Raw genomic sequence first — 21,664 nt, 5'->3', positions numbered from 1 at the left:
CGATACGTTTCTTTCTACTCCAGACATCTCTTGGTATAACACAATATTTCTAAGCCTGTGTTTCCAAAGGACTCTTTTAAATGCAGAGTGCCACCCCTGTTACTTATTTTACTCTTCAAAGGATAAATGCATATTAACAATTCCTGGTTGACTGCTTTAGCAACTCCAAACCAATATATTATTGGACAGCAACATCAAAATGTGTTCAGATAATTATTTCTTCTTAGAAAGTAAAGTATGAAAATTAGAAAAATTTTAGGTGAAAAACAAGCCGACACAATTTTAGGCGACATGCTTGTCGCAGCATAGTATCTTGCTGGCAAGAAACAACTGATAGTAGCGCCTTTTAATACAGATATTTTCTTCCCTACCCATCTTAAAAGTAAAAGAGACCTTACTTTTAGGTGGCCTCAAAGTAAATGATCAAAAAAACTTCTCCAACTATAACCTGAGATTCACTCATTTCTACAAATGCCTCAAAAAACATTCCCCCCCACCAGGGGAGTTGCTCTCAGTCCACTGGTGACCTCCCTCCCCCACCAAGAAAGTCAAACTCTTCTTGAATTATGTGGCAGGGAAAGAAGTATGCATTCCTGACTTGAGTTGTTCCAACATTTTTTGCCTTTAACAGTCCCAAATGGCTTCTTTTCAGAAGCTTCCCACTGCATAGATAATCTTCAGTGTGAGCAGTAGAGAGAAAGGAAAGTTGTCACACTCTCTAATAAACCTTTGTGGTAATCCAACCCTATTACATTAATATACTGCCTCACGTGAAAGCTCACTGAAATCAGTAAATACTTTGAGACAGGCAGTACTTGTTGTAAATGGAAGCATCAAGTCCCATCTATTGCTGCAGGAGCTTCATTCCATTATTAGGGCATTCTTTTATTTGTCAGTGCACAACATGAGATCACTGGAAAGAAGTCATCTTATTCTGAGTTAGGGAAATTCCACTGTCTAAGGCCAGGTTGCCCTTGAAATTGACTGGAATAACTCTTCTGCAATAATTATTCCTCCACAGCTTGTTGTGTGGATGCTCCCAGTTTGAGATGTGAATTGCTTTTTCTGGTTTAGCTTAATCCAGCTGTAAAGGCAATTAAGCCAAATTGAGGGGGGGGCACTTTTTCCAGAATAAGGTGTTCCTATTTGAGGGGGGCTATTCTAGAATGCCTGCTGTATTTTAAAATTGACACCCTTCCTGTAACAAGGCACCATCTCCAGTATTGGCCGCAAAGCCCCTGGAGGCTGAGGAAATTCCTTATACCCTGTTCTTGGGGCAGTCCACCCTTCTTTTGTTCACCACACCTTGATGTAAATGGTTAAAAAGCATGGGAAACTGCCTTGATCTTACACTGGTGATACCCAGGCATCAGGGGTCAGTGCCTTAAGGGCCAATTGCCTGGCTCCATTTCTGCCCCATGCCTCTCAGGTGTTTTGGGTGACTAATCAGGTGGGACACTTTTCCCTACATCTGTAGGCCACTTCAGGCCTTCTGCCCTTTGTTGAGGTTTTAGCCTTCCCACCTTCTACGCCTCTACACTATTCTAGGCCTGGCATCTGGGCCCCAGCCCTGATCTTGCCCCTCCCGGGCACCAGGCCTCTTGCCTCCACCCTACTCTGGGCTCAGTGGCCCCATGCTGTGCCTAGGGTAACTACCCATATCTAATTGGCAGAGAAGGTGGGCATGTGTCCCGCCTTTACATTTTAAGAAGGTGGTCACCCTAGCTCTGCCCTGCTCCAGGCTCAGCACCTCCTCTGCCTTGAACCTGTCCCCAGCAGGGCTCAAGACAGTCATATGCCCCTGTGTGACCTGGTGACCATCTGTAAACTCACTAGAGGGGACCAGAAGGATTTAGGGGAGACACTGTTTCCCCTAGCGTCCCGTGTCCTGACAAGGAACAATGGACACAAGTTATTAGAGAGTAGATTTAGATTAGACATTCACAAGAACTACTTCACAGTTAGGGCGGCTAGGAGCTGGAACCAGCTTCCTAGGGAGGTGGTACTGGCTCCTACCCTGGGGATCTTTAAGAAGAGGCTTGATGACTACCTGGCTGGACTCATTTGAGTCCAGTCTTTTCTCCCACCCAGGACGGGGGTCGGACTTGAAGATCTACAAGGTCCCTTCTGACCTGACTTCTATGGTTCTATGTGACTAATGGGACCTCCAAACCACCCCTTCAGTCCCGAACCCAAGCCACCAGTGAAACTTAAATTAGAATACTTCAGCCTTCTGTTAGGCACCCAAACCTTCATCAGGCTTAACGTAAAGCCCACTAGCCTGTATAATAAGTATCTCTGTCTCTCTCTCTGTCCTGGGCAGCTCGTTCTTATTCCCAGGCCTGTAGAGCTGTTTTCTTCCAGCCCCACTGCAGATTTGGGGGGTCCCACCATACTACTCTCAGGAGCTCTACACTGCACAAGTCTCAGGGCTGACTTCCTTGACTGGTCAATCCCAGGGCTTATATGACTCTGGCCTGAGCCCTTTTCTGGTCATGTGATACCCCCAATAGAGGTGTGCCAAGCGAGCCCTATTTGATTTGGATTTGGATTCGGCCCAAATCAGGGACAGTGATTTGATTTGTTGATTCAGATCACTGTCCCTGATTCATTTAGGCCAAATCTGAATCTGAAGATTCGATGCTGATTTGGAGAATCATCCATTTGGCCATAGACACAGTTTTTTCTACATACCTTGATGTACCAAAATGGCTTGTGAATGCTGTGATGCTGGGGTGCGCAGAGCGTCCCACAGGAGTGAGGGGGGGCGCCTCCATGTGCTCAGCAGCAAACCCAGAAGTGGACCGGGAGTACTTCCTGTCCACTTCCAGGTCTGCCAGGAAGCACACTGGGGGGGGGTGCCCCCTGTGCTCTTCCTGACTCTGGAGTTGGCCATAGGGGGACCCCAGGTGCCCACCCAGACCCAGGAGGCACCAGTCACTGAGCCGGGAGGGCGTTGTGGGGGGGGAGGGGGGGCTGCATGCTCCCCAGCAGATCCAGAAGTGGACTGGAAGTGCTTCTGGTCCACTTCTGGGTCTGCTGCCGAGTGCACTGGGGACCCTCCCCCCCCGCACTCCTGTGGGATGCTCCATCTACCCCAGCATTGCAGCATTCACGAGCTGCTTGCTACCTAGAGGTATGTAGAAAAAATATTTGAAGCTGTGTCTATGTCTAAATCTTTCCGAATCTCTCCAAATCGATTCGGAGGGTTTCAATTCAATTCGGAGAGATTAAAGGGTCCTCTTATTTGATTCGGATTTGGAGATTTGGCCATTAAATAGGGCCGAATCTGTGCTGAATTGAATCAGGGACCAAAGCTTCGCACAGCCCTAACCCCAAGTCAGCTGACCTGATTACAAGCTTATCCCTTAACCCTCGCTCTGCTGGCTGCCTGTGCTATAAAGACTCTACCCTTTAAGAGGCCACACTACTCTTCAGTAAGAGGGCCAGGGTTCGAAGGAAGGAAGTATTATTTGCATTCATGTTTCTATTTCCATCCACTCTCTCTTTTTTTTGGTATTATTATAGTGTCTACAAGATCCAAATGACATCACAGCTTCATTGTGAACATCTTTCTACAAACCCTGGGGAATAGATTTTTTCCTCCAATTCAGCGTGTTATACATTTACATCCATTTTGTTAACCGGCTTATTGTGGCCATTAAAATACATTGCCTACATTCCTATTCAAAGGAAGCCAACGTAACTTTAAATGAACCCATCCCCTGAGCGTCAGCTTGGGTATCTTCCCTGACTGCTTGTGCCTCCTCTGAAAGCATCAGCTAGGTGCAGATTATCATGTGACAAGTGTTTCTGTCTTTCCACTGAGCCTGGTGCAGAAGAAGCTTCACCCTCTGGGATTTTCCTTTGTTCCTAAGCATTTCTTTCACAATATTTTTAGTCTTGGTTACAGCCACTTATTCATTTTGCCACAAGCTATTATAACAATGTACTACTTGGCTTCCTGCCTAAAAAGCTCTCTAATTGAAGCCAGGCGCTAGTCATTCACCCTGTTTTTCTTTTGTTTCCATAACATGCATGCAAAAACTGCTTATTAGTTGTTCAGCAGAGGGCAGAGTTAAGGGTATTCTGAATCCTTGTGAGGGTATAAACCTGTGGGACCTTTAATAGAGGACTTAGTTGCTTCTTCTGCCATTTGCAAAGAGAATTCATTCTCAACCTTATCTTTGTGCAAACATATTTTGCTCTGGTAAATATTAACAAAGAAACCTTAGAGAGTACAATGTGCTAAGATGTTTTTTTCAGGTTCCAGAAGGAATTAATGGGGAATAGAGAAAGTGTTTATTTGCCCTGTCAGCTTGTTTGCTTTTTGTTTGAAACAATTCAGCTGTCTTCAAAAAGCCCCTTTTCATTCCATGACTGGCCTTTTCCATGTAAGATGGAAGCTGCTAAACCCATATGCAAGGCTTGCAGCTTATGTGGTCTGGTCAGTTTAGCATAGAAACAAGGCAGCAGGGGATAGTTGTTTAGCTATTCGCAAGCAACAATAAAAGGTGCCAGCAAGGTATATGGATTTTAGTCGTCTGGTTGCATTGACTGAACAATGCCCTACACAGGTAGAACGCTGGGACTGCAGCAGCTTTAGGAGACAAATCTCTGGAAAAGGTGTATACTAAGTGTATGCGGTTACCAGTCTTTTTCTTCTGAAGAAACATTGTTTAAAATACAAAAAAACCCCATAAGCCCTGAGCTATAAATGGGCATTTGGGTTCCTTGCAACCAAAACAAATTCGGTAAAAGGCAAATTATTATCAATGAAGGTTATTAGCTGCTGTTGGGTAAATCCCGTACAAGGTATTGTGGAGCTATGATTATTTTACATACTCCTGAAGGCTCATGGGCAGGGATGGGTGGGGAAATGGGTAGGTTCTTGGCTCCACCTTCCCCCCCAGTGCACCAGGCAAAGTAGATGAGAAGCTTCAGAGGCATAATGAGTTCATTCACCACTTGATGCAGGGTGGAGAGGAGCGGGGTATGCCAACCACTGCGTGAGGAGCAGTCAGGGGAAGGGAAGTCTTCCCTGCCTGAGCCCTCTGCATACCAAAGGCAGATGGTATTGCTTCCACCACTGATGAAGCTACTGTAACAGTGCCCACTTGGACAGCAGCAGCCCTGTGGCATGGACTCCCTGGGAGTTGTGCCTGGTACCCTGTTTGCTCCTCGCCAGCCCAGATATGCTGATGGACACACGGCTGTGCCTGTTGTGGCAAAGACTTGTAGAAGGAGGATTCTGGTGCCTTCTCATAGTTGGTGCCCAGGGCTGGTGCCCTGCTTGCCCCGTCTCCCCCACATTTATATTGTTGGTCAGTATGCATGCAGAGGGTCATAGATAGGGACCTACCAAAATCACAGTTTCACAGATTTTGCAAAATCCAGCGGTGTCCATAGAATTGGGTGCTGTAAAGAAAATGCTGGCTTCTCAGAGGGAGCCAGCAGGCCCCAGAGTGCTGTGGCAACCCACTAGGGGAAAGGGGAGGGGGTCTGCCCACTTGAAGGGCTGCGGGCACAATGGCCGCCAGGGTTCTTCAGCCAATCAAAGATGGCGGGGGGGGGGGCTGCAGTCTGTCCACTAAATGGCTGCTGGGCTCCACATTCTGTCTGCAAAATTGCGGGTGAGTGGGGGCAGTTGCCCCAAATTTGGTAGTTTGATAATCATAGATTACTACTCTGTGGACTGAGGAGGAAGCGGGAAAGGATCTGTGCCTCACAGGGGTGTCCCAGCACCTGCTGGGTGCAAGAGCTAATATCCTTCCCCATATTCAGGAGTGAGCCAAAAGGTGCAATCTACCCTCTCAGAGCTGAGCTTGTGTCTTGCTTAATTAAGTCAAGAGTGCACTAACATTAACTGCTGTAACTGATGTTCCTCTGACCTATTGTTTCTTCCATACTTTCCATTAAATGTATATTGGCAGTTTTGCATTTGAACCAACAACAACCTTATGTCCACTGAATTTCTCCTACTGTTCTAGATCATGACCACCAACTTTGCTCTGTTTCTCTGCAGCGCTTGCATCTCAGTGAAGATGTGGCTGGTGCAACTTTCATGGCAGCGGGAAGCTCTGCTCCAGAGCTGTTTACATCTGTCATAGGTAACTAATCTCCAGCTACCATTGTTCGGAATCAGGTTAAAGCAAGCGTGAAGTCCAGATTGAGTCACCAAGCGAGTAGGAGAGCTGTAATAAGGCTTGACCTCTTCTCTCACAGACTCCTGAAGGAGTAGTTGTGATGCATCTTCATGAAATCTGAGGAACTGTACACGTGCATCATCACACACTGATGAAAGACCGCACACCTGAATTTCTCTGTCTTTATGTAAAATGCACACCATCAGTCATAACTCAGGCCTTGTGCTGCACCCAGTAGTGCAAGCAGGGCATGAGCCCCAGGTACTGACTAGGGGGTAGGAAACCAAAATGGAGCAGGGGCAACTCATGCTCCCGTCTCCCTCCTCCTCCCCCCTCCCCCCTCCCCCCAACACTTTCTCCACAGCCTCGGGCTCTAGCTCTAGCAAAGTGGACACTGGGTGGCAGCAACAGTGCAAAAGTCTGTGTGTGATAGTGAGTGAAGGGCATTCTGTAAGATGTAGCTTCTGCAGCTGCAGGAAGATGTCACCTCATTTTTGTGCCACTAAAAACCAGTGATGTTTTGGCTGCTTGACACGTGTCAGCAGCAAAAAAAATGAAGCAATATCTTCCCTCAACAGTGGTGAACTCCAGAGCACCACCACTGATCTGTTTCCTTTCTGCTGCCACAGCCTCCAGAGTAGGAGGAAGCTTCAAGGAAGCAGTGGAGGAAGGGATGCCGCTCAGGACCCAGTACCTTTGGCTCCACCAGTAGTTAACTTGCCATCAAATTCTGCCACAGCCTGTAATGGCCATGCTCTGCACTGCATTACCAATCACCAAGCGCAATCCTGGAAGGTGGCAATCCCACCTGTACTCCAGGACATAACTGTGATGAGAGGCTCCACTGAAAGATCAAAGTGTAAAAGTAGGCATTAGTGCCAAGCAAAGGTTTTGTGGCCACTACTAGCGTGCATGAGATTGCAGGTTGGGAAACTTCAGATGGAAAAATTAGCCAAAGGCTTTAAAAACATTGGTGTTCCTCCCATGGGAACTATTACATTGAGAGAAGAGGATCTGAAGTAGGTTATTCAGGGAACTCTCAAAGCAGCACCCTGTTTTGGGAGGTGGGGATCAGGAACTAACTTATTTCTGCAGCAAGACTCAGGAGCAGAATGCTCTTTCCACAACATCCCAGAGTTTTGGATTTGGGGAACAGCAAGTTCTTGTACAGATGAGAAGGAGGAAAAGTTCGGGCAACTCATGGCTCTTCTCAAGTTAGAGACTTGATGAATATGCACTGTACACTGGGGCTAGCACTAGGGTGGCCATTCGTCCGGTTTTATAAAAGACAGTCCAGTTTTCTGCTACTCTGTCCTCTATTGATATGAAACTGGACACCTTTATGTCCTCTATTTTTCTCTTGAGACACCCAACCTTTCAACCTACAATTGAACTTTAGATTGTTTGTCTTCATTGGTTAATATGTTTGTCATTTAATTAATCCTGTGTTTGTATTGGTCCTGCAAATGCCAACAAAGATCCTATTTGTCATGCTTCCTAATGACATCCTTACATTACAGCTGTTGCTTGCCGCTGTTAAACATTTATCTTCAAAATCCGTTTGACATCACCCTTAATTCAAAATGCCCAAGTGAAAGGCATCCTTCAACTCAGAATGGTCGAAAGAATACTAATGCAACTATCCTGTATTCTGGAGGTACCTCGATGGCCACCCTAGCTAGCACAGAGCTCCCATGAAAAAAGCATTTGTGAAGCTTCTTTTTGGGTCTGCTCACATTGGGGTCAAAAGCAGCTAGTTTCAACCATGCATAAGCACTGTTGTTGCTATCACTGTTCCGTTGCTGTTCCCTTGACCAAGTGGGGACAGCAGTTTTGATTGGAGAATTAAGTTATAAAACCACATGCTAAATTATCTGAGTTAAGAGTAATGTATTGTTCTGTCTGTGCATGTAGATACAGAGCAGGAGGGTAATTAGCCATTAGAACACCCAAGGGTTGCTGCACATTCTCTACCAATGGAAATATTTAAAACAAGTTAAGACAGGCAAGGAGTACTGTAGGTGATATCTTTTATCATATCAACTGTGTGGTTGAGAGGGATATAGACAAGCTTTCAGGAAACCCAAGGAAGGGTTCTTGCTACCCAAAAGCTTGTCTAAATCCCTCCAAACGAAGCAGTTAGTCCAATAAAAGATATCATGCACAGAATCCTTTCATCTCACATTTTTCCTGCACCATCACAACTACAACATCACCCCAACACTTCTAAATCAAGCTAGGATTTTTTTTCCTACGTGCCAAGCTCTAGTTCAGCCATAGTTAGGGAACTCAAAGCAGGAATTAATTCAGGGAAGTCACATGGCCTTTGTTATACAAGCAGCCAGACAAAATAATCACAGTTCCCCTTCCTAAACATTTAGGAATTTAAAAGTGACTGAATTAAGGACCCTGTAATAGCAACTTGTCTATAACTTGATGAATTTTTTCCTGCCCTACCAATATCTATTCTAACAGCCAGCTCCCACCGTATTACAGTACAGTCCACAGCCTGGTAATTATCACTCTGTGATTAAACACTTTGTGTAATGTGATTCTGAAGGGGAAAAGAACATAGGCCACATTGGTCAAAGAAATTCTGCTACAACTTTGAGTCATAGCTAGCAGGTGATGGACATCGTGATTTTTCTAGCCTTTGTGACATATGTTTCTGTGATGTATATTACTGTAATGTGGGGTTACCTAGAAATCTCTAATACATTTGCGTTTTATCACACACAGTCTCTCTAATCCTATCAAAGGGCCACCCATATTCTCCTGTGCCTTTGCTTCTCACACTGTCCTATTAAATATGAGTAAAAATGGCAAAACCAAACACATGACTCACTGGTCTGCAATTTGTTTTTTTTTTAGTAAAAACGCTTTTCTTTCCAACTTACCCACTTTGTCTTAAACTTGTTTTTCAGGTGTTTTTATCGCCAAAGGAGACGTAGGAGTCGGAACCATTGTTGGCTCTGCTGTATTCAACATCCTTTGTATTATCGGTGTGTGTGGGCTTTTTGCAGGACAGGTAAGAGCCCCTAATGAATTCTAAAAGGTCCCTCCGGTATTCATCAAAATAACTGCAAGTTGCCAGCTCATGCAGATCAGGACTGCAGTTCACAGAGAGATGAAGAAGTATGCAAAATGAGAGGCTGTTTTATTGAGTTGAAGGGCTGAAGGCTGGTTTTAGTATGATGGCAGCACTGTGTCAGGAAGATGGCACTGCTCCCAAGGTCACTAATTCAGGAATTATTGGAGAAGAGAAAACAATAGCTAAATTTGAGGCAATTTAGGGTCCAGCATCTAGTGAAAGAAATAGCAGATGACCATTCCCCAACATTATTCAGAAAGGAAATATGGAACAAACCTGATATGTGTAAGGCTTTGGACCACTGACCCACATGAGTCAGCTCCACTGATTTCATATGGGTAGAATCAGATACTTAGGCCCAAATCCACAAGGCTGTTTAGTTGCCATACTCTTGTATAGGCATCTCACTTCCACTGAATTCAGTATGAGTTAGACATATATATGCCTTTGTGAATCTAAGCATCAATGCTCAAAGAAACATGTCTACTTCCATCCTTTTTTTTTCTGTTGTCACTTTCAGTGAAAACGCCCTCGCGTTTAATGCATTTGAATCAGGCCAGTTGAGGCTTCTCTGTCACCAGCTGTGACATGACCAAATAAGTAACAGGTGATATCTTTGGCATTTCAAACACACATTGTTAATACCCATGTCCCAAACATTAAAACCTAGAAGCTAAAAAAGAGTTGGACAATAGTAAAGGAATGCAGCTCATGAGGTAAGATTATCTTATCAATGGCATCTTAATGACAGCTACATTTCAGCTGTATTGATACCTTTAAAGGCAAAGTCTTAAAAGTTCAGCTGTGGTTGTAAAGGAGTGTTTATGACCAAGAGGCTGCTAGCTTTTGTCAGTGGCCAGACCTTACCTGGGAAATACCGTCTGTGCCTTATCCTCCCCTCATTCAGATACTGCATTCAGATACACAGCTTTTCTTAAAACAGTTAGATCACCAATATCCTGGCAGCATCTCACTCAAGTTGCTAAGTAAAAAAGTCTCCTTTTCTCCTACATTTGCCACTTACAGTTGAAGGGCAGAAATTAAAATGCATGAGGCCTCAGTTAGACTGAGTCGACAGAGCTCTGTGAAAGTCCATGGAGTGACATGGATTTATGCCCACATTGTTATGTTTTAGCCCAGGTAATGCCATGAGGGATGCTCCATAAAATTCCTAGATAGAATAGGGTTGACCCAAGCCTGAGGGAATAGATTTCAGAAGAGTAAAGGATCTAGAAATATTCCATGCTGGGCACCCCTGGGGTTCCATTTTTTAAATGTTTCTTAAATCTGTTTTCCTTCTGAGTTCAAGACATGGATTGCTTCTGACCTCCTCTGTGATTCTAGAGGATACAAACAGTGATGCGGCTAGTTCAGGCTGCTTAGTTTCATAGTTTCTAGGGTCGGAAGGGACCTGAGCAGATCATCAAGTCCGACCCCCTGCCATGGCAGAAAAAAGTACTGGGTTCAAACGACGCCAGCAAGGTGTTCATCTAACCTCCTCTTAAACACCCCCAGGGTAGGAGCCTGCACCAGTTCTCTTGGAAATAGGTTCCAGATCCTAGCCGCCCTGACCGTGAAGTAGCGCCTCCTGATGTCTAGCCTACATCACCCTCTGCCAGCTTGTGACCGTTATTCCTGGTCACTCCTGGGAGTGCTCAGGGGAACAGGGACTCCCCCAGTGCCTGCTGGTCCCCTCTGACTAGTTTGTAACAGGCCACTAGATCCCCCCTCAGCCTTCTCTTGTGGAGGCTGGACAGGTTCAGGTCCTGTAGCCTCTCCTCATAGGGCCTGCCCTGCTGCCCCGTGATCATGCAAGTGGCCCTCCTCTGGACCCTCTCCATGTTGTCCACATCCCTCTTGAAGTGCAGTGCCCAGAACTGGATGTAGTACTCCAGCTGCGGCCTGACCAGTGTTGAATAGATGGGGAGGATCACCTCCTTGGACCTGCTTGAGATGCATCTGTGGATACATGACAAGGTATAGTTGGCCTTCTTGACTGCATGCCCACACTCCAAGATCTTTTTCTGCCTCTGCACTGACAAGAAGGGAGTTCCCCAACCTGTAGGTCTGGTGCTGGTTGTTCCTCCCCAGGTGCAGCACTTTACACTTGTCGGTGTTGAATCCCATTCTGTTCTCACCCGCCCACCCCTGTAACCTGTCTAGGTCTGATTGCAGCCTATTCCTCCCTTCTAATGTGCCCACATCCCCCCACATCTTAGTGTCGTCAGCAAATTTGAACAGGGTGCTTTTTACCTCCTCGTCCAAGTCGCTGATGAAGATGTTGAACAGCGCGGGCCCAAGGACTGACCCCAGGGGAACCCCACTGCCCACATCCCTCCAACTCAAAAATGACCCATCCACCACCACTCTCTGGGTGTGGCCCTCCAGTCAGTTGGCGACCCAAGTGACTGTGTGGGTGTCGACACCACAACCCCCCAGTTTCTTATTGAGAACGGGGTGAGAGACAGTGTCGAAGGCCTTCTGAAAGTCCAGGAAAACTATGTCCACTGCTACCCCTGCATCTAAGGATTTGGTGATCTGGTCATAGAAGGCCTCCAGGTTGGTCTGACAGGACCTGCCACTAATGAACCCGTGCTGGTTGCCCCTAAGCATAGTCTCCACTACTGGCCCCTAGTGGATATGCGCCAGAATAATTTTCCCAAAAAGCTTGCCCAGGATCGAGGTAAGACTAACTGGCCTCTAGTTTCCCGGGTCCTCCTTCTTCCCTTTTTTGAAGATGAGAACCACATTGGCCCTCTTCCAGTCCTCTGGACATTTGACACTTCCCACTAGGAGATGCTTTTTACTTAATAGTTTTCTGAATTGTAATCATTTAGGCTGAAAAATTCTATATTTGATGTCTGCCATACCTTATTTTGTTTTGTTTTTAATTTCACAAAAAATGGCTCAACCATCCCTGAGAACAAGATTTTGCCAAAAATACAGCATGCCCATGTTGAACAATGCTTCCAAACGCTTTCCTGAGAAACTCCAACAATCCTTTGCTGTGGAATGATTACTTGAAATTTGGTAGTGAATGTCACCCCTGTGACCAGAGAGGTGCCTTTTGCCGTCTCCTTGAAATTCCACTCGCATTTTACGAAATTACAGGCCTTTGAAAGCTGCCAACCACACATGTTCAGTAGGTTTGGCAGAGTTTGGCAGCTAAATTCTCTGCAGAGTTCACATTGTGGTCCCCCTGCTTTTTATCTGTGGCAGGTTAAGCAGTCTGCTTTGTGGTTGTGTGATGGGGGTGGCATGTGTAGTTTTGGTTATAGATTAGACAAGAATTGGCTGGAATGGTTTGGATAGGAATCATCCTGCATCCTGCAGTGGGTTAGACTAGATAACCTCTAGAGATCTCTTCCTGCCCTACTTTTTGGTGATTCTACTGAGCATGGTCCAGCTCAGGGCTGCAAGAGCTTAAGAAAAAACAATAAGTAATTGCATAATTAAAAACCGTATCATAATATGTATGTATTGTCATCAGCAGTCCCTCGATTCAAGAACGTTCTCTACCATGGCTCATTAATGGGTCTTGAGGTGACTTAAGGGTCCAGTCCTTGAGCCACAGATCCATCTGCAGAAATTATAGGTCTTTCCTCAGGGGAGATTTGGCAGGGATTCCTCTCCTTTTCCTTTCTCTGCTCTCACTTCTCTGCTTTGAGGCCCTTCACAGTTTCCCTGCCATCCGCCCCTGGCACGCCAGCTTCTTTAAAATCAAGGTTGCAGGTGGTTTTGGCACTCTACACAAAAATGTTTCTACCCCCTGCTATAAAAGGTAATTTATCCAGAATAACACCACTCACTCCTAATACAATTTTAACAGTGTGGAAGCAAGACTGGTACTTGTTAAGGGGTATTGCACTTATAGCAGGTTCACTGTTGCTTGGAATTTTTTTAAGAAAGCACTAATATAGTCAATGCGATTCAGTTAGAGACAGTGATCACCAACTACTTAAAAGTGAGGGCCCTGGTATGTTTGCACTGGGGAGCTAACATTTTCTATTTAACCTGTAACGTCAGGCAAACCAAAAGACAAGCCTTGACTGTAGGATTTTAAAGGGGTTTCATAGATTTCATAGATTTCATAGACATCAGGGCTGGAAGGGACCTCGGGAGATCATCGAGTCCAGCCCCCTGCCCAAAGGGCAGGAAGTCAACTGGGGTCATAGGATCCCAGAAAGATAAGCATCCAATTTACTCTTGAAGGTGTTCAATGTAGGTGCTTGAACCACCTCCGCTGGCAGACTGTTCCAGACCTTGGGGGCTCGGACAGTAAAGAAATTCTTCCTTATGTCCAGCCTGAAACAGTCTTGCAGGAGTTTGTGACCGTTCGACCTAGTCATCCCTTGGGGCGCTCTGGTGAACAAACGTTCCCCCAGATCCTGGTGGTCACCCCTGATAAACTTATAGGTGGCCATCAGATCACCCCTGAGCCTACGCTTTTCCAGGCTAAAGAGTCCCATGGCTCTCAGCCTATCATCATAAGATCTGTTTTCCTGACCTCTGATCATGCGTGTGGCTCTCCTCTGGACTCTCTCAAGCTTCTCCACATCCTTTTTGAATTGTGGAGCCCAAAACTGGACACAGTACTCCAGCTGCGGCCTCACCAAGGTTCTCCTGAAATCAGTTTTCGGAGTCACATATCAGCTATGAACTTCTTTTCCTTTAATGAATTTCATCTCTAGCAAGACCATCTATTTTTATTTATGCACCTGTAAAATTAAAGAACAACCCAAGCACAGCATTTGAAAAGAATTTTAAAAATATCAGTGAGGATAGCTTCAAAACTGCATAAAAATCTTGGACATCAAAATAATAAGTACTGGACATCCAGGGAGTGGCTTTTGAAAACATCCACTGCCATGTTTCGACCTGTATGTACTTGCTTTAAGGTAGAAGGACCCAAAATAGTTTCTGTGTCACTTGATAGGTTGGATAAAATTCTATAAACTATGAGAGATGCTGTTCTGATGTGTTGAAGTACACACAAAGACAGGTTGTATGCTATATACTGACACAGCAGAGGCAGGCAAAATACAGCCCATGGGTCAGATCCAGCCCACCAAGCCATTCTATCTGGCCCATGGAGCCCCTAAAAAATTTAGAAAATGTATATTTACCTGCCCTGGCAGCCTGTCAAAGCTGACAGAGCCAGGAGCAGTAGGACCCAGGGGGAACCTCAGCAAAATTGAACAGCCCAGCCCTGGCCACTCCCAGCCATTTCCCTTCTTCCTGCTCCCACCCTGCTACAGCCCCACATGACTGCCGGCTGCATTGTGAAATCAGGGAGCACAGGGCTGCACTGGTATGGGTGTGTGTGTGGGGGTGTGTATATACAGGCAGGGATTGTGTGTGGGCAGGCAGGGACAGTGTGTTTGTGTGGGGTGGGCAGGCAGGGGCAGACTGGGTGTGTGTTCATAGGCTGAGTCCCACACACACACACACACCACCATACACATGCATCCACAGCCCCCTTGCACTGCCATACATGCAAACCCCCACATCCCCTCACACACTCCAGGCACCCATCCCCCACAAACCCCATACCCACCCACACTCCACATATCCACACATGCATACCCATGTGCTCCCTCACCCTACATACCCACACACTCACAGCCCCCCACAAACCTATACCCACCCCCTACAACATACAAGAGTAAGACTTCATTTTAAGCTATTGTGCAATCACTTCTGTGTACACTACACAAACGCATGTAAATCAGGACAAAAATATTTTTTTGAAATTGAATTAATGAATGCTGAAGATATTTGCTTTTTTATAATACAGGCATAACTCGGAGATATTGCGGGTTCGGTTCCAGACCACCGCAATAAAGCGAATATCGCAATAAAGCGAGTCACATGAATTTTATGGTTTCCCAGTGCATATAAAAGTTATGTTTGCACTATACTGTAGTCTATTAAGTGTGCATTATGACTAAAAAAAAATGTACATACCTTAATTAAAAAATACTTTATTGCTAAAAAATGCTAACCGATGGAAAAATGGCGCCGATAGACTTGCTCAACACAGGGTTGCCACAAACCTTCAATTTGTAAAAAGCGCAATATCTGCGAAGCGCAATAAAGCAAAGCGCAATAAAACGAGGTATGCCTGTATAATTTAGTATTCTTCTGGTTCCGAGACAGGAAAACCCCTTGCTGGAAGGAGTGATTCCAGGGGCAAGGGGAGGGAGTTCTGGTGGCAAAGGTCAGGGGTTAGGGGGCGGGACTTCCAGTCACAAGATAGTGGCCAGGGGGCAGACCATCTGTCAAGGGTTGGGGATACCAGTACAGCCCTCGACAGCTTGCCAAAACTGGGTAAGCAGCCCTTCGCCTGAAATTATTGCCCACCCCTGTGACAGTGTCCTCAATGACTGATTTCACTTATCCAATTTGTTAATTCAGTCCTTGATCTTACTGTAGCTCATTATTTGTGTTGCACTAACTTTTTGTTTGGCTGGCAGCAATGCCATTAACTCCTGGTCTTATTACTTAAATGCGTTCCAGCATGTCAAACTACATATGGCCATGAGTTGTCTGTCTGAAATTAAGTTAAATGGTGAGATCTGAGTTACAGATAATGCAGGAAATACAAATCAATAGGACAACTAAGCCCAAAAGAGTGGAAAGGGAAAAGGGGCTTCGATATCTTTCTTGGTGTGAAAAATTGGACAGGCAGTTTGAAATTTCACTGGAAAGTTTGGAATCCAATTTTGATGTTTATGTGCCATGAGGATTTTCAAGAGGAAAATGGCTGTGAGACTTGAATAAGCATGATCTACAGAAGGATTTTCGGGGTTGATATCTCACTCTTGTATTTAATGTGCTAGTAGCTCCATTATAACTTTTCCTGAGAAAGCCCATATGATCCTGGCAAATTATTAATTAACAAAGCTTTATGGTGGCATGACACTATGTTCCCCAGAGGTGTCCTTTTGTAATCAGTGGACACGTCCACACGAGGCACTAACAGCACAATAGCCTAATATTACTGCGCAGTAGTGTGTCACAGCACAAACAGGGTTAATATGGTACTGCACAGTATTATTAGGCTACTGCGCAGTACCATCAGTTAAAAGGCATTCACCGGTGCAACTGCACAGTAACTCTAGTTACTGTGCATTTATGTAGTACTTGATTATACAACTACTAAATTAAATGTGCAGTAACCACTGTTCATTAACTGTTTAATGTGATGACCCCAAAACAGCAAAGTAGTTCTTTTTGCCATATAGCTACCAGTCTGAAACCTTCTCATAAAACAGAAACCTAGACCGTAATTCTAGCTGGAAGGGAGAAATCTAGGTGTTGAGAAAAAAATATATAACTTTTTTTTGGAAGCTTTTGGGTTTGTTTTCAGGATGTGACTTGGAACCCAATTGTTGTAATAACTGTCTCAGCTCCCTCTATGCTCCCATACCTGATACATTTCAGTAGGGATATTGGCTATAATAAATTATCCTAAGTATAGTATAAGGGTAACACAACATAGAACTATGAGCTAAGAAGTCTAGTTATTGTTTATTTTCTTCATTATACCATGGATTTGTCACGTGATCTGAGTAAAACATGGAATTTATGTTTGTTGCAGTTTAACCCAAGGTGGGTTTGATTGAATCAAATTGACTTTAAAAAAACTGATTTCCATTATAATTTAAATCACCTAGCAAGAAGCCTTGATTAAGATTAATATAATTTAGTATTTATACTCTTAGTTATTTTACCAAAGAAAGCTCCATTTTCACTGGCTGATATAATTATGCTTAGCAGGAAGATACAAAATATTTATATCATAAGCAATTATATAGCTTAATATATGTTTCTATTTTTATTAAGTTAGAGACAATGGTGAGAAAATAGATCTAACCACATAACTTTATGAAGTAGTTGTGAGAATGAATTTGTTTGAAGTCCTTAGAGGAAAGGTTATGTAGCAGAGCAAAATACTGCTTCCATTTCTTAAGAATACATGAGAAAAAAATATGGGATGAGATTTTCAAAAGTGTTCAAAGCCTTGGCCTCACTCTGCTTCCACTGAAGTCAGTGGAAGTTTTACCATTTTCTGAAGTAGCAGAAGGGTCAATCCAAGGCTATGAAAATCCTACCTAGATCTGCATGGGAATTTATAAACTTAATGGAGGGTACAGTTGCTCACTCCCTTGTGGTGAGCACAGCAGTCCATTGCAGTCATGACGAAAATTGTGAATTGTCCCAAATTTGGCCTCAGGCAAAATGTTGTACTAGTTTGTGGTGTATTCTAAATACATTATATATATATAGAGAGAGAGAGAGAGGGAGAGAGAGAGTTCTATATTTGATTTTTTTTTTTTTTTAGTACACAAATACCAGGTTCTTTGTGTGTTAGATATGCCTGGTAACAGTATGAGAAATGAGGCTGTAAGAGTTTGCTTTTCTATGCCAATTTCAGCGTCACAGTGATTACATTGGCTCCAAATTCCATTAGACTAATTTCCCCATCCATTTTCAATGTTAATGTCTTATTGTGGCAAGGTGGTATTGAAGAAGAGCCATCATGGATATATTCTGGCTAAGTATCCCCTCCATTTGTGCTCCTACCTTGTTATTACACACTAGCATTTAGGGATAATGGCTCATACAGGATTATAAATGGGGCAAAACTAGTTAAATTTTTATTTGGTTTTGTTGTGCCATTCCCAGTTTCAGGGATTTTCTCACCTTAATTATTTTTCTTAGTTTGCATGTAGGAAAAGCAGTCATTTTAGCTTATTATTTCAACCACTTGAATGCTACTTTAGTTCTAGGCATGTTACTCTGAAATGCAATTTTCTATTAGGAATGTTTTGTATCTAAAACTCCTTTCCTCTTGCCTGATATAACTTCTCCCAACATCAGGCCATAGAGTATTGAATTTCGATTCTTGGAGCAGATTCGTAAGATTCTTGGATCAGAAACTACAGTCTAAGGCCGGCACCCAAAATGGGTGGGTCTGTTGGGGTGCATTTATCTTCTCTCTCTCTAGAATTTCAGGTGTGTCAAGCCACAGGATGTCAGCTGTCCTGCCACTTTCTGCTAACAGTTCTTGAACATGAACTTGGCCAGCAAATATTTTCATTCTGTTTGAATGGTCAGTTTTGTCAGATGAAAAGATTTGTGGGGTCTCAAGGGAAATCATACACAGGGCCTTGAAGGAAATAAGAGGTCAGGAGAGTACTGAAAGTTCTCCAAACACTAGTAACCAGGATAGAGGAGGGCCACTCGCATGGTCAGGGGTGAGCAGGGCAGGCCCTACGAGGAGAGGCTACGGGATCTGAACCTGTTCAGCCTCCACAAGAGAAGGCTGAGGGGGGATCTTGTGGCCTGTTACAAACTAGTCAGAGGGGACCAGCAGGCACTGGGGGAGTCCCTGTTCCCCTGAGCACTACCAGGAGTGACCAGGAATAATGGTCACAAGCTGGCAGAGGGTAGATTTAGGCTAGATATCAGGAGGTGCTACTTCACTGTCAGGGCGGCTAGGATCTGAAACCAACTTCCAAGTGAAGTGGTGCTGGCTCCTACCCTGGGGATCTTTAAGAGGAGGCTAGACAAACACCTTGCTGGGGTCATTTGACCCCAGTACTTTTTTCTGCCATGGCTGGGGGTCGGACTTGATGATCTGCTCAGGTCCCTTCCAACCCTACCAAATATGAAACTATGAAGGCTTTGCCTAGTGTAGATTGGATCAGCCACGTTAACTTAAGAGGAGTCCAGTGTGGTCTAGCTGAGGGTCTGACCGATCTGAACTGCTACCGCTGTTGCATGGTAGCACATTATATGTATAGCACATGCCAGATCTGTGAGACCCAGCTGCTTCAGGGGCCTAGATGAAACCAGAACAGTTTCTAGCTGTGCTGCAGACCTCACTGGACCAATTCTTTAATGTTGCCAAAAGGACAAAAAGGGGAGGGGGAAGGGTTTCTCTTTTTTACCAAGAACTGTTTTTTGATGAAGGGATGCTCTGATATGTTGTTTGGTTGGATCTGGGGAAGTGAGGAGGGGATGCCGAGGGTAGAATGGAGGCTTCATACAAGCCATTAATGAAGCAGCTGCATTGTGAACTGAATCAGAATCCTTACATTAAACACCCAGAGCTGCTAACCCAACCACAGAGCAAGAGCTTGGTTCATGTTTCAGAGATGATGGTTCTTGGGCTAATCGGCCATCTGTGCTGTGGTCTGCCGCAACCAAACCTACCTAATTACAGCACTGATGTGACAAGAGTTTTGAAATGATCATGTAGCTGGTCTCCCTGTAAGGGCAGTTCCCAGCAGGCTCCTCTAACGACTGCTTTCACTGGTTTCAAGCGATAGGTATTTTTGTGTGTTTATCTTAAAAGTGGGAACTTGCATGTGGATGCCATTATTTATTAATATATACAGATAGTACAGTAACATGTACAAACCCAAAGCTTGGAACAAAAGAACCCCATTGTGCAAGATGTTGTACAAACACAAAACAAAACCACAGGTCCTTGGCCCAAAGAGACTGCAGTCTAAACCCATGGCTACACAGATTGTACCAGATCTGATGGCAGCATGCTCAAACGTTCTCTGTTGCTCCAGGGGAGCTGCCTCCTAAACAGAAAGCAATGTGGCTGCATCTGTGCAGTGCTTCAGATGAGTTCATTAACACTGCTGAGTGACAGTGCCCATGACCCCCACCTACTTGCTAAATCACAAAGTTTTGCAGATGTTGCTACATTGCTTCTTGTTTAGGAGGCAGCCAGCCTAGAGCAGTGCAAAGCGACTGAGTACAGCACTGCTGGGCATGGTAAGACACAGCATAAATAACCTAAGTTTACTGAAGAACAGTTTATCCTTAGAGACTGACATATACCAAAGTATAAGCCAAATTCTGGCTGGCTTATTGAGGTGCATAAACTGGGGACAGGCTCCAAGAGCCTTCCTCTCCACCTCCCCTGTTGGCTGACCACAGCTGCTGTTCTTGTCCTCTGTATCCAGGGGATGCTCTGTTTTTAGAAAGCAGGACTGGAAGGAACCTCGTAAGGTCATCTAGTCCAACTCAAGGCAGGAGCATCCCTGACTAAACCATCCCACCCAAGTGTCCATCTCACCTGCTCTTGAAAATTTGCAGGGATGGAGATTCTCTAGATAGCCTGTTCCAATGCCTGACAACCTTCATCGTCAGAAATCTCTTTCTAATCTCCAATCAAAATTTCCTTTGCTGCAATTTGAAGCTATCTAGTCCTGTCCCCAGAACCACAGAGAAAGGCCTTTCTCCATCTTTTTTACAATCCACTTTTAGGTATTTGAAGACTGTTTTCAATCCCTCAGTTTTCATTTCTCCAGATTAAATAATCCTAGTTCTTTCAGTCTGACTTCATAAATCATGGTTCTCAGGACTCAATTCAGTTTGGTCAAACTCCCACTGGACTATTTACATATCTTTATTGAAGCATGGAGCCTAAACTAAATACAGTGTTCCAGGTGAGGCCTTAATGGTGCCAAAGAGAGCAGAATAATCACTTCCTTTGATTTGCAAAGTGGTGGTCCTGGTAAAACATATGAGTATTCTGTTATCCTTTTTTTTTTTGCAACAAGAGGACACTGTTGACTTGTATTCAGCTTAAGGTCTTCTCTGGAATATTACAGCCTAGCCAATCATTCCCCAGTCTGTCTGTTTGCATGTATGCAGTTATTCCATCCCAAGTGCAGGACTTCGCAATTGTCCTTGTTGAGTCTCTTCTGACTGACTCTAAAACATGTCTCCATTCTATCCAGATCATTCTGGATCGCAATCCTGCACTCTAAAGTGTCAGCATCTCTGCCCAACTTGGTGTCATCTGCAAAGTTGATAAGCATGCACTCAGTTCCATCATCCAAATGATTAATGAAGGTATTGCATCAATGAAGGTGTAGATCAATACTGGCCCCAGGCTGGAACCCTGGAGAACCCCATTTGATACCTTCTGCCAGCAAGATACTGAGCCATTGATAATTATTTGTTGAGTACAATGATGCAACCAGTTATGTATCCACTGTACACTACCTTCATCAACTCTGTATTTCCTTAACTTATTAATGAGGATATAATGGGAGATGATGTCAAAAGCTTTGCTAAAGTCAAGGCATACCACGTCTACTGCTCTCTCCCCACATGTGCCTGTCACTTTTGCATCAAAGGAAATCGTTTCATCAGGCATGACTTACTTGTGGTGAATAATGCTAGATGTTCCTGAATACTTTGTTCTCCTCCTAGTGCTTCACAGTATATTCCTAGATGAGGACCTGCTCCATCATCCTTCCAGGTATTGAGGTCAGGCTGACTGGTCTGTCACTCCTTGGATCACTTTTCCCTTTCTTATAGATGGGTGCTGTGTTTGCTCTTTTCCAATTATGTAGGACCTCACCTGACCACAACCTTCAAAGAAGATAAC

At 44.5% G+C, this 21,664-nt stretch overlaps 1 protein-coding gene across 1 annotated transcript in view; it reads left to right on the top strand.

Moving 5' to 3' along the window:
- The window catches only part of SLC24A3 (solute carrier family 24 member 3), a 453,586-nt gene that overhangs the window by 316,398 nt on the left and 115,524 nt on the right, over window positions 1–21,664 (top strand). The window contains exons 6-7 of the mRNA XM_090038056.1: window positions 6,026–6,110; window positions 9,071–9,174. Coding sequence (XP_089894182.1) covers window positions 6,026–6,110; window positions 9,071–9,174 — 189 coding nt within the window. The remainder of the gene's footprint in view (window positions 1–6,025; window positions 6,111–9,070; window positions 9,175–21,664) is intronic.

Source organism: Crocodylus siamensis, chromosome 1 (genome assembly GCF_052110815.1).
Source record: "Crocodylus siamensis isolate JL-2025a chromosome 1, ASM5211081v1, whole genome shotgun sequence".
Classification (NCBI taxonomy): domain Eukaryota; kingdom Metazoa; phylum Chordata; order Crocodylia; family Crocodylidae; genus Crocodylus; species Crocodylus siamensis.
The sequence above is the reverse complement of the archived record's forward strand: the minus strand, read 5'-3'. Positions and strand labels throughout refer to the sequence as shown.